The sequence below is a fragment of the Strix uralensis genome, chromosome 2 (assembly GCF_047716275.1).
Source record: "Strix uralensis isolate ZFMK-TIS-50842 chromosome 2, bStrUra1, whole genome shotgun sequence".
In the NCBI taxonomy this organism is placed as follows: Eukaryota; Metazoa; Chordata; class Aves; order Strigiformes; family Strigidae; genus Strix; species Strix uralensis.
This window is the reverse complement of record NC_133973.1, coordinates 35993264-36008055: the sequence shown is the minus strand read 5'-3', so window position 1 is coordinate 36008055 and position 14792 is coordinate 35993264. Positions and strand designations below refer to the sequence as shown.

The following is a 14792-nucleotide window of genomic DNA, read 5'->3' as shown; positions in this document are numbered from 1 at the left end:
AATGAAGCAGTATTTCAGTAAGTTTACTTCAGTGTCAGACCCAGTACCATACCACTCACTCCAGCTTCCATATGAAATTTATTTATTTCTAAATAAGTGCTTTCTTCAGTATATCTGTTTTATGGCATGGTCATTTTCATATCTTTTGTCAGGAAGTCCTAACACACTTGCAAATTTTAGTGCAGAGCACAAAATAGAGGAAGATTTCCTCCTCCATTATCACTTTGATTGAATAACTTCAATTACCTCAACTCAATACACACACACAAAAATAAACATAAGTTTCACACTTCATAGTTGACATAATCCACAAACTACAAGAAAAAAGCCTCCAGAGGTGCAAGCTATTTAGGAATAAAGTTAAATCCCTAAATAAAATAGAAATATATAAAGGATTAATGTCCTTCCCACACATTGTCACTTGCACTCAAGTGTATTTATATTTATATATATATTATATATATATGTTTGTTTTTTATTTTGTCTGTTCCCCCAGGAGAAGCCCAAAAGAGAAACAGAGATGGCCAAATTGACAGAGTCAATGAGTGAGTACAAATAGGAAGCTCAACCACTTTCTTTTTCCATCTGTCCCCCTCCCTTACATAATGCCACAAAACCAGAAAATAGTGCTTGCATTCAGGGATCTCATTCAGCCCTGTCTTCCCTCCTAACTTCACCATAAATCATTCCACTCCTAAAAAATAAGGAATCCCCAAAACAAGCACTACTATTTTCTTCATGCAGTTTAAATCACCTGTATTTGGACCTAAATCCAGCAAAGCAGCTACTACATGTTTGTCTTCATGAGCCTGAGTTTTACTTAATAGAATGTAACGACTTGTGGATTTAATGAGTGCCTAATTTACTTGATTCAGGTTAGTGCATAGATTCCTTCACAAGCTTATGAAAGGTTGCACTAAATCCAGTGCAATTATTCAGGACTGTTGCCTGTGCCAGATTCATCCAAGAGGAATTATGCCCAGAGATATATGTGGAAAGCTTTCCATTGATTTCACTGGTTTCTAAGAGGTGTACATTGTCTTAAATATGTAACCAGCAAGAGGTAGCTTGGACTTCTGCCACAATATGCGAACTAGATAATGGAGTGGTGCCTATAAACACTTGTAGCCGAGAGACTCAGACTGGATAATCTATTTCTGAACAAAATTTGGAGACAAGTTGGGATGAAATCCTGGCAAACCACTATCCCAAAACTTATCTAGATCAACAGCCTATGCAAGCTTAAATAAATTTACTTTAAAATTTATTTAATAGGGAGAAATCTTTTGCTCTGCTTAACCAGAGACTGTAGAAAGACAGAAAGACAGACATGCATAAGACTCATTTGCATTAGAAAGTTGTTTCCAGTTATTTTTTTCTGTTTGTGTACAGAACTGTTCCTAGGGCAGCACTTCCCTGCCTTTTTGTTCTCCCTGTTCACTTCACTTCTTTTTGAGATCATACTCTGTATCTTCTTACATATGCCATTGCAGGGCAGAGTCACCACTACTAGCTATAAAAAATCATTTCAGTATCAGAAACAACCTATCCCACAAAAAGGTGCTGCAGACCTGGGAGACACAATAGAGGCAGCAGAACACACATATAGCAAAGGCCCTATTCCTAAATCTTTGCACACAGATACAGGATGCAGCAGTCAACCTGAGAGCTCCTCTCCCCATGGGAAGAGCATTGCTAATCGGTAGCAGACTACAGGGAATGGCATAAGAGATATGGCAACCCACTGATGGGTAGTTAAACTCTCATTAAAGCACTTGATGGAGTTCTTGCCATGGAGGTGTGGGTTGTTATCTGAATGCTGTTCTGTCCATTTTTTCTTCTCCCCCGCTGTTTGCAACTCATAAGACCTGTCAAAATTCAAGTTTCTAAGGGAGATTCATAGATGAGATTTTCACGTTTTTGAGCTACCAACAGGATCCACATTCCTATACTTTCCCCAGTATTCATAAGTAGAATGAACTGTTTCTTCGTGGTGCAGCAAAGCCTAGGTGGTAACAGTGGAGAGGCCAAAATTACAGTTTAGCAAGGCCTGAAAGGGCAATGATACCAGACCCTACAGAAACTCTCTGCTAGAAGGGATGGTCCTTTTGTTCCATTTATCTCCGTGGACTTACAATGTCATTCTTAGAAACATCCTGCTAACCCATCACTTCTCTGCTGTTACTGGGTGCTGGATAGCTGTATAATTATGTCTTGATGGATGGGTGGGAGATGGATGGAACAATGGAGGAACATGTTATCAAAGGTGGAAGCAGATAAGTAGTATCTGCCCTATGCGTTAGGTACTTCCTGGGCTTTGCACAACCTTTCTGAAACAAGGTGAAGGAATCTTACCAAAAAGTGTTAGGGGAAAGCAAGCAGACTCTCTGAATGATCTGAAGAGTCAGAGGAGCGGCCTCTGTAAAACTTCATAATTGATCAGGAACGCAGGCTCAAAAATGCACTGTGCAGTTCCTTTAAGATTCGTGTTTGTCTTGTGAATTACTTTTATTTGGCTTCTTTAAGATAGCATGCATCTTAAAAGGATTTATGGCTGCTTTGTATGAGCATTTGTTCATACTTCATGCAAGCCTTTTATGAAATTTTTAGATGATTTCATGACATTTTAAAATATTTTCAATAAATCATAAACTGCATTGCAAGCTGGAAGGAAAATTCTTAGTGAACATACCACAGTGCTCATTTTAAAGCTAGTGAAGATTAAAAGGAAATAAATGGAATGGGGAAGCAACAAGCTGGCATAGGGCAGTCCTCTGGTTTGGGCTGCAGGGCCTTTTTCTTGGAACTGAGAAAATAAAAAAAACCTTTGAGGCCTTAGAGGGTTTCAGAGTCCTCAGGAAATGGCTTGATCATGGTACCAATATAACAAGATTATTATTTGCCTTTCAGTTTCACCAAAGAGCTGTGCTTCTTGTCTCTTTCCTCTGTTCACATCTTTGCACAGTTCCAAAAACAATCAATCACCTTCCCCTCACTGCTCTCTTTTTCTCTCTATCAGAATGCTCTGATGAAGTTACCAAGTACTGCTTTCTGCCCCTTCTTCTCCATAAAGATTCTCTGGATGTTTCCGCAGTACGAAAATCCCCGTACCTGAGATTCACATCATATTGCACACTAAGAGGAAGACTGAGAGAACACTGATGCAGTAGTTGTTCCAATTCTGTTATCTTCAACAGCAGGGATAACAGTCTGTATTTTTGTCACATTTTGTATTTCCATTCTCAGAGGATCTGTCACATTGTAGGGATGATTGGTAAGGAAAAAAATGTTTTAATAATTTCTGTCCTATTTCTATAGAGCCCTTATGATGATGGAAAGATGTGAGGTATCACGACAGAGTCCTGTACTTGTGTGTGTTGAGAGATCTGTCTGCCTTGAAAGTTAAAAAAACAACAAAAAAAAAGTGACAGGGAAAATCATTTTAATACAACAGTTTAAGTGCAAACTAGAAAGACATGTTGTGCTAAATTTTTGGGGATAGACCCTTAGAGCTGATACCGAAGCAGAAATGCATACCAAATAATACCACTCTTTGCCCCAAGTTATTATTTTATGACACTTGCACAGAATTAATAGAAAGCCACCATAATTGAGACCCAGGGAGCTGTCCAAGAGTTCCTTTATAATGCCTTAAAATCCATATGCATTTTGAAATTTCTTTATAGCCTGAATTGGGCCATTTACCTCATATAATCTCAGAATAATTAAAGGCTGAGCATATAAATGAAATCAGGAACCAAATTGTTTTGTTTTCTTCTCTCCCTGTTGTTCTCATGCTTCCCATGCACTGGTGGTTATTTTTAACCCAAATTATGCCATCATCTTGCCTAAAAATGTCTAAAGCACAGCAAGCAAGATAGGAGAGCAAATATTAAGCAGTACAGGAAGGTATTGGATGTTCAGCCTGATGTGTTTGGCCAATATTAAAAATTAAATATTCAAAGAAACAGAACTATTCAGTCCTCAGAAATTATCGTCATTTACTTTGGGGAATGAGTATTATTAGAAGACATTAAGTGAGTAGCCAAATATGGTGATGCCTTGATAGCACCTTAGAAAAGTCCTTATAGAGTCCAGTGTTATGCTATTGAAAGGAATTTCCTCTCTAGTTCCATTAGTTTTTCCTCCTGCTATCCAGCTAGTCAAGGTGTGCAGCATGTTCCTGAGTTGCCTTGGGTGAAAGCAAGCTGTCTACATCACAACCCCTAATTGGTATCTGTGAGGTGTCTACGTTATGTCAGGGGTTAGCTGGTTGCTTCTTTTGCAACATGATGGCTCACCAGCTTGAATAGCACCTGCAAATCTCTCCTCAGGGGCTTGATATTTCTAAAAGCTCCTCCAAAGATGTACTCTTTGCTGAAGACCAAATGAGAATATGAATGTGTCCTTTCTCTTTCATCCAGACTGAGCTCTAAAGTCTCCAGGTCACTGGTGTACAGACAAGTTTGTACAAACTCTTTTCCCTAAGGTAATGAGGAAGTCCAAAGTCTCGGCTCTAAAATATGCAGAAGCATGGATCTAGCATGCCATATGATGGCTGCAGCATAATCAATGTGTGACATGAGCAGTGTGAACTTGCTACAGGCTAGAATGGAAAATGGGCATGGTTGGCTGCCTAAAACATTTAGCAGAGAAGTGACATCCAATTAAGATGTTCTCTGGCAGTAGGGGCACATCAGTAAACAGTCATGTTTGTTCTGCTACCCAGTTAAACCACATGATACACCTGCATGAGGACAGCCAGAGGCAGAAGAGTCGGTTTAAAATAAGGATGTTCCTCATTTGTTAAAAAAATGTGTACTCCAAATGTCTGTAAATTTACTTCCAAAGACAGTGAAATAATGAATACTGAGACCTTAGATGACTCCAGATAAAATCTTCTGAATTATGGATGGCAGGAATTTTACTCAGGGGGGGTAAAAAAAAAAATCAAGCTAACCTGAAAGAATTTCAGAAGCAGACAAACCCTGGGAGAGGTCTGGTTTGTGATGGAGTGCTTTTCCCAAAAGCTTTCTTTTTCTTGTCTCCAGTATCTCAACCTGAAGTGTCCCTATTACTCTCTCGTACTTTTAGATAGGGCTTATAAAGAGAAAAATGTTTCTGCTCTGAGTTACTTAAAAGTCACATCATTTTCAGATTTACATGTGCCAGGGTAATCTGGAATTTTTTGAGCAGCTCTAATTATTCTGAATTATTGTTTTATGACATGTAAGAAAAACGTATGGTACTTTACAGTAAATATATATCCAATATACTCTCCCTTGCTCAAGGACATTGTGACCTTTCTACTTCAACTTTTTTTTTCCCAGTACTACACACTTTATCTTTGTCTTTTGTTTAGAAACCTAACCTTCTTATTATCGCATCCCGAGTTGGCGGTGCTTGCATAAATGCTATCTTGTGTGAACATAACACCAGTTGTGCATACACAGAATCAGGACTTTGAAGAACTGATCCTAAACCCTGAGTCTCCATCTCACCAGTCTAGAATACTGATTCTTCAGTCTCAGAAAGCATTTCTAAGTACAAATATGCTGTTCAACATTTTCCACTGATATCAAGTACCATCAATTTATTAGAAAGAGCGGATTCCTACAATGCAAAATTCAAGTGCAAAATCTCCAAAGCATTCAGAAAACTCATTCAAGAAAGTAATTTGCCCATGCTTGAGGAAGTTAGAGTCATTTATTTTAAAGATATCTAGTTATCCTTTTATGGTTAGCCCTTTTATGAGGGCGTGCCGAGAATAGAATAGGAAGGCTGGTTTTCCCACAATATGTATTTTCATCATCTCTTACTTTTCAGTAAGAAAAAAGTTCTGTTGTGATAGTTATTTCTGGAGGAATAGTTTTGTAGCAAATATTAAGCCATAGAGATAAATGTTTTATTAAGTGAAACATCTAATTAATATTGATTCATAATAACATTTATTATGAATTAATAACATTTATTTCAAAATTAACTCCTTTAATCTTTGGTAAAATTTAAATTACAAGTAACCAGAATGTATATTTTATTATTATTATTGTTATTAATAATATTGTTGTTATTATTTCATCAGAAAATAGCTGATGCATATAATGAAAAGAACAGAGAGAACAATGTTATTATTAAATGAAAGTACAGTCTATTCTTCATGCTAAAGGTCAAGTTCTGAGAGGAGAATGAGATTCTAAAACAGGAGTTCATTATGCAAGAAAGCAAAAAGTTCTATTGTTTCAGTGATGCACTAGTAGGGGCTTAGAAGAACTGTGAACTTATGTATGCAATAAGAAGCAAAAGAAACTTGTCTTAATCAGGAAGCTGATTGACAGTACTTCTAGTCCTCAGTATACAACAATGTGAAGAGTATTTGCTTTGCATTCTCTGAGCTTTTAAGGGTTTTGTCTTTAATTTCTCTCTGCAAATGTGAAGGACTGATTTTTTTTCCCAAATGAAAACTAAGACACTCATACAGTCATATGATTCTAGAAGCTTAGATTTTTCAAAAACATATTAAATTTTGATAGCACTGCTAATATTACTTTGCTAAGCTAAAATCTTTGTGAAAATTAAACTCAAAATATAGGGGATGAGATAACCGAGACCTGAATTATGAATGAAGTAAAAATTTCTGGTTTTCCAGTTAGGAACAGTGATTACAGATAAGCTGCATTATACCACTTCTTATAGAAACACAGTATTTCCTGTTACTTACACCTTTAACATTTATTCTACTGAGGCTGTCATTTTCCATGGTAGGTGTATGTTTCAGTACTTCCCTTACTTTTATTAGCTCAGGATCACCCATTTCTAAAACAGAGACTACAGTCAGTCTGACACTACTTAAGAATTTTCAGTTCCTTTCCTTTGCATGGCTACAGTCCACAGCACAGCAAAGCTGGGTTTTTCAGTCACATGCTTCCCAGAGCAAACACTCGTCTTCTACACTAAATCTAAGTGGTCTGGACACAAAGCTATTAGATAAAACACCTTCACAGCTTCCCACAGCGCTGCTTTCTACAGAACCCAATCCACAGTCGCATTGCAATATTGTACTGATCAGGAGTTGGGCAAAATTGTGAATCCATATGAGATTTAGCGTGAGATATATTTAAGACAGTCTTTATAGGGGAAACACATGCCCAGTGTTTCTGAGCATGACCAGAATTCGTTTAAGCATGTGCAGAAATGTAATATTGAAAGCAGAAGTTACTTCAGATTTTAAGTACCAGTTTTTAAGGACCTCAGTATGGGATTGAGTTGCCAAAAATGTCAGTTAGGTGGCTAAAGCCTTTTTTGAGACATTTTCTCATCATACCATGAATAATATGGGTATGTTCGCACCTGGGCCAGTTGGCATTGCACCCTTGACTGTCTATTTCCAGCTATTTGGGGCTTGGCTTCACAATTTTAATGCTCTTCTGATGCAGAGCTTTTTCTATATTTATTTAACATGCACTTACATCTTCTAAAGGTGCTAGCAAACAATGGACTTCAGTTGGAGAAGTGAGCAGTGTGCAAGTGCTGAAAGAAAAGTCCACAGCATATATATAAAGAGCAGGAAATTCATATTCACTCAGGATAAATAAATCATTAAAAATGTCTAATCAATTGTCTTCACAGAGGGCAGATGAGTTGAATTAAATGGTGAAAAACAGAATCAATGTTTCCGAAAGCTGTAAAAAACTGTCTGACCTGGATCAGGCTTATTGAGCTATCAAGCAGATAAGAGACCATAATGGATTTTAGTTCTAGGAAATAAGCATAGCATGATGAATAGCAAAGAATGCTGGTCAACAGTTAAGGGAAAAACAATCCAGAAAAAAAAGGTATCTGAGATATACAAGAACAGCTGTTAAACAGGTAGTACCATAAATATATTGGACTCTGAAACCCTTAGAGTTTGAAAATGAGTTGCAATGGTGTCCAGAATCAATGAATGGAAACTATCATAGAACACAGTAGGATAAACTATTTGATGTGAAAGAGGAATACCCCACTTCATTGGAAAAAGGGCCCAGTTGCATTATTCAATAAAAACAATGAGAGAAAGGTATTATCATGGTATTTTTGACAGCTGTCTTTTAAAAGCCTTATAATCGGGTATTAAATTAATCCTGAAAGCTAGACTATATTCTCCCTGTATTTTTCACCTGCCTCCACTGCTCTTCAAACATTTGACAGGGACCATATTAACCATATTATGGGCAAAATAATGCGTACAAGTCAAACTCTCTTTTGTGCACAGCACACATTAATTCAAAGTGTATTCTTTCTGAACCACTGCCTGCACTCATAGCTCAGGCTCTTCTAACTTTATTTACCACTATTCCTTTTACCATAAAATATCCTGAAATATATGGAGGAGAAAACCAAAAAGACTCCAGTGAGAGTCATTGCCAAAAGTAAGAGAACTGTTAAAATATGAACCAACCAGAAGGAAGAGACCTGTAATATCTGTCCTCCTTTGAGTCAGTGCAGCACTGTTTTCAGATGCAGGGATAGCAGTGATTGTGCAATGGGGCTGTTCTGCACCCCAACATCAGCCTGTCCCAGACTTCAGTGTTTCTCCTATGCTGTCTCAGCCCAGGCATGTTGCACAGGCATATCTCTCTGCAGGAAAGGGAGGACACAGTTTTATGCACCTGCTGATCCTCACTGTTAGCACTGTGCACTGCATGAAATTCTGCCATATAGCAAGAGATTACTCTTTCTTCCTGTTATCGTCCCTCCCATAAATAATTCCCCTATCTCCCCACTTCAAATATTTGACAGCTTGAAGAACCCCTCTCTAATCACCTTGTAATTTAACTGCAGAGTTAGATTTTATAGTCCACTTCAGCATTCAGGGCCTCCAGTCCTAGTTGTTCTTTGCTGAACTCTCTCCACTTTCTCATCATCATATTTCATAAGTATATTTCTTAATCCGCATACCTATAAGCAAACTAATGGAAAACAGAAAGGCTTGCACAAAAGAAAAAGAATACTAGTAGCAGCAAAAGCAGGCATACAGCTCTTACTCACCTAATTGGCAATTAAAAAGGAATGGTTCAGAAATGTAGTGTTTCATTCACTCTCAACACAGGAGTAGCAGCAGCAAAGTTACTTTGAGAAGCCAAGTTCTTGCATTAGCATATACCCTTTCATGTGGATTTCTTCCACTGGATATTGGAGTTGGAGCCCAATCTTGACTTTCTGTTCTTAGTTTGGCTTAATGACTTAAATCTTCACAAAAAAAAACAAAAAAACAAAAAAACCAAAAAAAACCACCAACACCAAAAAAAAGCAAAAAAAAAAAAAAACAAAACACCAAAAACCAAACCGCAAGCTGCTATAGCTGACCATTGTTGAGCTAAGTGAAATCACCAAAATCAATATTCATCCAAAATAAAATCATGTGTTTCCTCAAAACAGACATAGGTAATTTCAGCTCAACTAATGGAATAGTACCTTAGATAGATGCATTTCTTTTTACCCTTCCTGATAGCACCAACTTGCATAGAGGGGAGATAACAAAAAACAGATATCAGAAAACCTTAATGCAATCACATCTGAGGAAATACTTTTCATAGAGCATGCAGCCTATGAAACACCTTGACATAAAGTACTATAGGGTAGATAAAGAGTTTAAGAGAATCCTGGCAGAGATGGACATGTGGTTTAGTAACTCAGACATTAAAATATAAGGAGTTATTAGGTGCTGTAAGAGAAGCCGGCGACAGAGAAGACCACCCTGGCTAAACAGGGAGCTTTGGCTGGAACTCAGGGAGAAAAGGAGAGTTTACAGCTTTTGGAAGAAAGGGCTAGCGAGTCACAATGATTACAAAGATGCTGTGAGGCTATGCAGGGTGGAAATCAGGAGGTCTAAAGCCCAGCTGGAAATTAATCTGGCTTCAGCAATCAAGGACAACAAGAAATGTTTCTATAAGTATGTCAACAGCAAAAGAAAGACTAGGGAGAGCCTCCATCCCCTGCTAGATGCAGGAGGAAACATGGTAACAAGTGATGAGGAAAAGGCTGATGTGCTTAATGCCTTCTTTGCCTCAGTCTTTAATAACAAGTCTAGCTGTATTGAGGGAATCCAGCCTCCTCAGCCAGAGGACAGAGACTGGGAGAACGACCCCCCTGCATTCCAGGAGGAGATAGTCAGTGACCTACTGCATCACATAGACATACACAAGTCTATGGGACTGGACGGGATACACCCGAGGGTGCTGAAGGAGCTGGCTGGGGTGCTCGCCAAGCCGCTTTCCAGCATTTACCAGCAGTCCTGGCTGACCGGGGAGGTCCCGACAGATTGGAAATTGGCCAATGTGACGCCATCTACAAGAAAGGTTGGAAGGATGATCCAGGAAATTAGAGGCCTGTCAGCTTGACTTCGGTGCCTGGGAAGCTGATGGAGCAGCTCATCCTGAGTACCATCACATAGCACATGCAGGACAACCAGATGATCAGGCCCAGTCAGCATGGGTTTATGAAAGGCAGGTCCTGGTTGACAAACCTGATCTCCTTCTACGACAGGGTGACCTGCTTATTGGATAAGGGAAAGGCTGTGGATGTTGTTTACCTTGACTTCAGTAAGGCCTTTGACACCATTTCCCACAGCATTCTCCTGGCAAAACTGGCTGCTCGAGGCTTGGCTGAGCGCACGCTTCGCTGGGTAAAAAACTGACTGGATGGCCGGGCCCAAAGAGTTGTGGTGAATGGAGTTAAATCCGGTTGGCGGCCGGTCACGAGTGGTGTCCCCCAGGGCTCGGTTTTGGGGCCACTCCTGTTTAACATCTTTATTGATGATCTAGACGAGGGGATCAAGTGCACCCTCAGTAAGTTTGCAGACAACACCAAGTTGGGTGGGAGTGTTGATCTGCTCGAGGGTAGGGAGGCTCTGCAGAGAGACCTGGACAGGCTGGAGCGATAGGCTAAGGCCAACTACAGGAGTTTCAATAAGGCCAAATGCCGGGTGCTGCACTTGGGTCACAACAACCCCCAGCAGTGCTACAGGCTTGGGGAGGAGTGGCTGGAGAGCTGCCAGTCAGAGAGGGACCTGGGGGTGTTGATTGACAGCCAGCTGAACATGAGCCAGCAGTGTGCCCAGGTGGCCAAGAAGGCCAATGGCATCCTGGCTTGTATCAGAAATAGCGTGGCCAGCAGGGACAGGGAAGTGATCTTACCCCTGTACTCAGCACTGGTGAGGCCGCACCTCGATGACTGTGTTCAGTTTTGGGCCCCTCACTACAAAAAGGACATTGAATTACTCAAGCGTGTCCAGAGAAGGGCAACGAAGCTGGTGAAGGGTCTGGAGCACATGTCGTACGAGGAGCGGCTGAGGGAACTGGGGTTGTTTAGTCTGGAGAAGAGGAGGCTGAGGGGAGACCTCATCGCCCTCTACAACTACCTGCAAGGAGGTTGCAGAGAGCTGGGGATGAGTCTCTTTAATCAAGTAACAAGCGATAGGACAAGAGGGAATGGCCTCAAGTTGCACCAGGGAAGGTTTAGACTAGATGTCAGGAAGTATTTCTTTACAGAATGGGTTATTAGGCAGTGGAATGGATTGCCCAGGGAGGTGGTGGAGTCCCCATCCCTGGAGGTGTTTAAGAGTAGGGTCGACATAGCGCTGACGGATATGGTGTAGTTGGGATCTGTCAGTGCTAGGTTAACAGTTGGACTAGATGATCTTCAAGGTCATTTCCAACCTAGATGATTCTGAGTTAGAAGGAGATGATCCACTAGGAAGAAGACTAGAAGGAAGTGATCCACTAACCAGTAAAGACTAGGCAAAAAGTTCTTCTATGGATGGTTTCACAGAAGATCTTCACATCAGTCTGCATGAGAAATTGGTTTCTATCTCCCTTGTCATCACCTATGAACACTGCTTATTATCATCACCACCACCAGCCCCACATTAAGGGTATCACTCAGCAGTTATAAGACAATTTTCCCTGTCTTCCTATAGTTTTAAGGCTGGGGACCTTTTTAATCCAGTGTCAGTATGGGCCACCTGTGTCTTCCTGAGCAGTAGTAAGAGCTCTAAGCATGGCTACAAAAATATTCCAGTTTGGTCCTGAGACCTTAGAGATCCTATTGAATTCCCAAAGGCAGAGTAGCAGCTTACAAAGAGACAGAAAACCCATGACACTTCTGAAGTTGAGAAGAATCACTGGCCACTGTCACGAGGGCTTTCACTGAGGCCTGTCCTTCCCCAGCTAGGTTCTTCCTCACCCAGCTAGCATGGGGACTGAGAGTTGTGTGGCCAAAGAGACTGGAGACAAAAGTCACAATATATTTGTCTTGTATAAACACATACTTTCTGTCTCATCTCCATCAAGTCAGTCAAGTTTTAGCGGTATGTAAGTGATTGGGCTCAGTCCTTGGGTGAAAGTTAATTGGTCGTTTTATCTACGACGACAGATCCGATGCTCACATCTGACTCCAAATCTGTACCCATATGTCCTCATGCAGCTCACACTTTATGCATGGAACAATATCAGGCTCTGTTCTACTACAACTGACTGTGAATGACTGATGCAGAGATGATTATGCTTCCAAATCATGACACTTTAAATTACCATTTTTGTTCATTCACAAGAACTAAATTCACAGAATGATTGTCATCGTCTGACATATTTATCATTGTCAATCTGAGCCTGCTATCTCTACATCACAGGTTTCCTCTGTTGCTCCCAGGAACTCACACAATGGAGTCACGTCACGTTTCATGAAGCATTCACTAACCTAGCTGCAAATCAAAAGGACAACAAATAGCATGATTACTTCTCCTTAAAAGTGGCACATTTTTGTTGAGTTTAGAAAACCTATACTTTCACTTGACAGCTTTGGGAGGCAGTTTAAATATCTTGTTCTGCTCTGTTTTCTAGTATTGTTTGAATAGGTATTTTAATGATAGGCAAAGAATAATTTCCTTTGAAACCTACTGAAACAGAATGGTGTATTGGAGCACGTTTTCTTATCTTTTTGGTTTTGTTTTTTTAATAAGGCAGAAAAGAACTATCTACAGACCTCCTGCTAAGTCAGTTTGTTTCCTATGGCATATTGCTTTTGCATGCAGTTGAGTGTCTTTTTGGTGATAACATTATTATTTAGGGGAGTATTACTATTTAAGGCGCAAGTAACTCATGCTGTTGTACTAATTTGTGGGTGAATGCTGCATATTTTTAGTATCCATTCAATCATATATGCTGGTCTGTAATGTTTAAAAATGAATTCATGAAAAGCATGATATAAAACCCATTAAAGTGAACAGAAAAACTCCTACTGTTTTTCTGCCTCCCTAATTTTATAAGGTGCCCATGATGTTAACATGAAAAGGAAGGAGAGACACTCATGAAGTCATTTAAATGATGTCTTTATATCAGGAACTTTGAATGGGTAGACCCCTGCATTAAGGTATGTCCTCACTGACTGCTAGTCAGGTAGAACAGTCCACACAGTGGAAAGACTGCCAGTGTCAAGGTCTTGAATACCATTGTGTTGCCATGTCTTGAGCATGTGATAGGTTTTTAAAACCAGTGTTGTCTCAGATCATTCTGTGCCCCTACTGCAAGAGATTCTGCTCTGGGTTTTGTCACACTGTTGACTGACATCTGTAGAACTCCCAAAGGCTGCTGCTTTGCAGGTGTAAGGGTAACATTTAAAATTACCACATTTCAAAGCAGCTTGAAATCGTCTGGTTTTAAAGTACATTTATTCAAATCACAACAGTTTACCCTTTCTGTCTTTTGGGGTAGATCTGAAGCAACTACACAGAAACCTTTTGGCAAATAGGTGAGTTGGTAGCAAAGCTTGAGTCAGGCTGTTGGCACAACTCTGTTCTTCACTGTTCAGAAACATCTGTAGAACTTTGTGCAAATTCCTGTGAAGAACAGCCAGAGTTCCGTGACTGAGTCCCTTCCTCTCAGATGCAGAGCCACAAGGAGAAGGAGGCTGTGGTCACTGTGGCCACTTTCACAGCTTGAATGGATAAGTCCAAATGGTAAAACTCATGGCCATAAGGAGCCTGACTTGAAGCCCTGGAGAAACACTGTTGGTGAGAGGGATTAAGAGTGGGATTTAGGCTTCATTCTTTGGAAGTGATTTAGTAAGAGTTGATGTGTCAAACCATTTACATGTGGGCCATTCTCAGTAGGTGTCAGTTCCTTCCCCAAACACCTCACTGTTTAGGAGCAGCCGGTTGACTCCCTCTGCCTCACTAGCAAAGTCCAGTTCTCCATGAAATATTTCACTCCTGCATGCTCCTATTTTGGACACCCAAACTGCAATCAAACCCTTCTCTTCTCCCTCCCTCCCACCTCCACTTCCAAATCCTTGACAAAAGATCTTGCAGATCTACATCTTCCCACTCAACAGCAGAAGACCTGGAAATGCTTCTTAAATGCTGTTGAAATTGGTCAGTGGATTAAATTTTTTTTAAGTTGTCACATTGAACGAGCAATAAACAGATTCCATAATAGTGTATGCCTTAGAAAACTAGGGTGAAAATCCAAGGCCTATTATTAAACTTGATAAAGGCCTTTCCAGCAACCCTTGCAAGTGTTGTTGGCTTAAATGCAGTCATCCTTTTTCCATGGCATTAAACAAACAGTCATAGCAAAAGAATTTAATAATTTAAGAATAAGAGGAGCACAAAAAGCAACCAAATTATACAAAATTTATAATGCACAAGGAAAATGAGTGCTGAGAATGTGTATTTTTAACTTCACCAGTGCTGTTAGATGACGTTTTTTAATTTTAAAAAACTCTTTTCAAACTTCCTTTGGAACAGAAGAGAGGTA

At 39.9% G+C, this 14792-nt stretch overlaps 1 protein-coding gene across 6 annotated transcripts in view; it reads left to right on the top strand.

Moving 5' to 3' along the window:
- Window positions 1-14792, top strand: part of KCNJ6 (potassium inwardly rectifying channel subfamily J member 6) — a 173455-nt gene that overhangs the window by 49845 nt on the left and 108818 nt on the right. For 4 of the 6 annotated variants that reach the window (XR_012627489.1, XR_012627488.1, XM_074858345.1 and 1 more), the window contains one exon: window positions 497-545. The exons of the other annotated variants lie outside the window; for them this stretch is intronic. Coding sequence is in view for 2 of the 4 variants with exons in the window: in XM_074858345.1 (XP_074714446.1) it covers window positions 521-545 (25 nt within the window). In the remaining 2 variants the exon portion in view is untranslated. The remainder of the gene's footprint in view (window positions 1-496; window positions 546-14792) is intronic. 6 annotated transcript variants of the gene reach the window in all.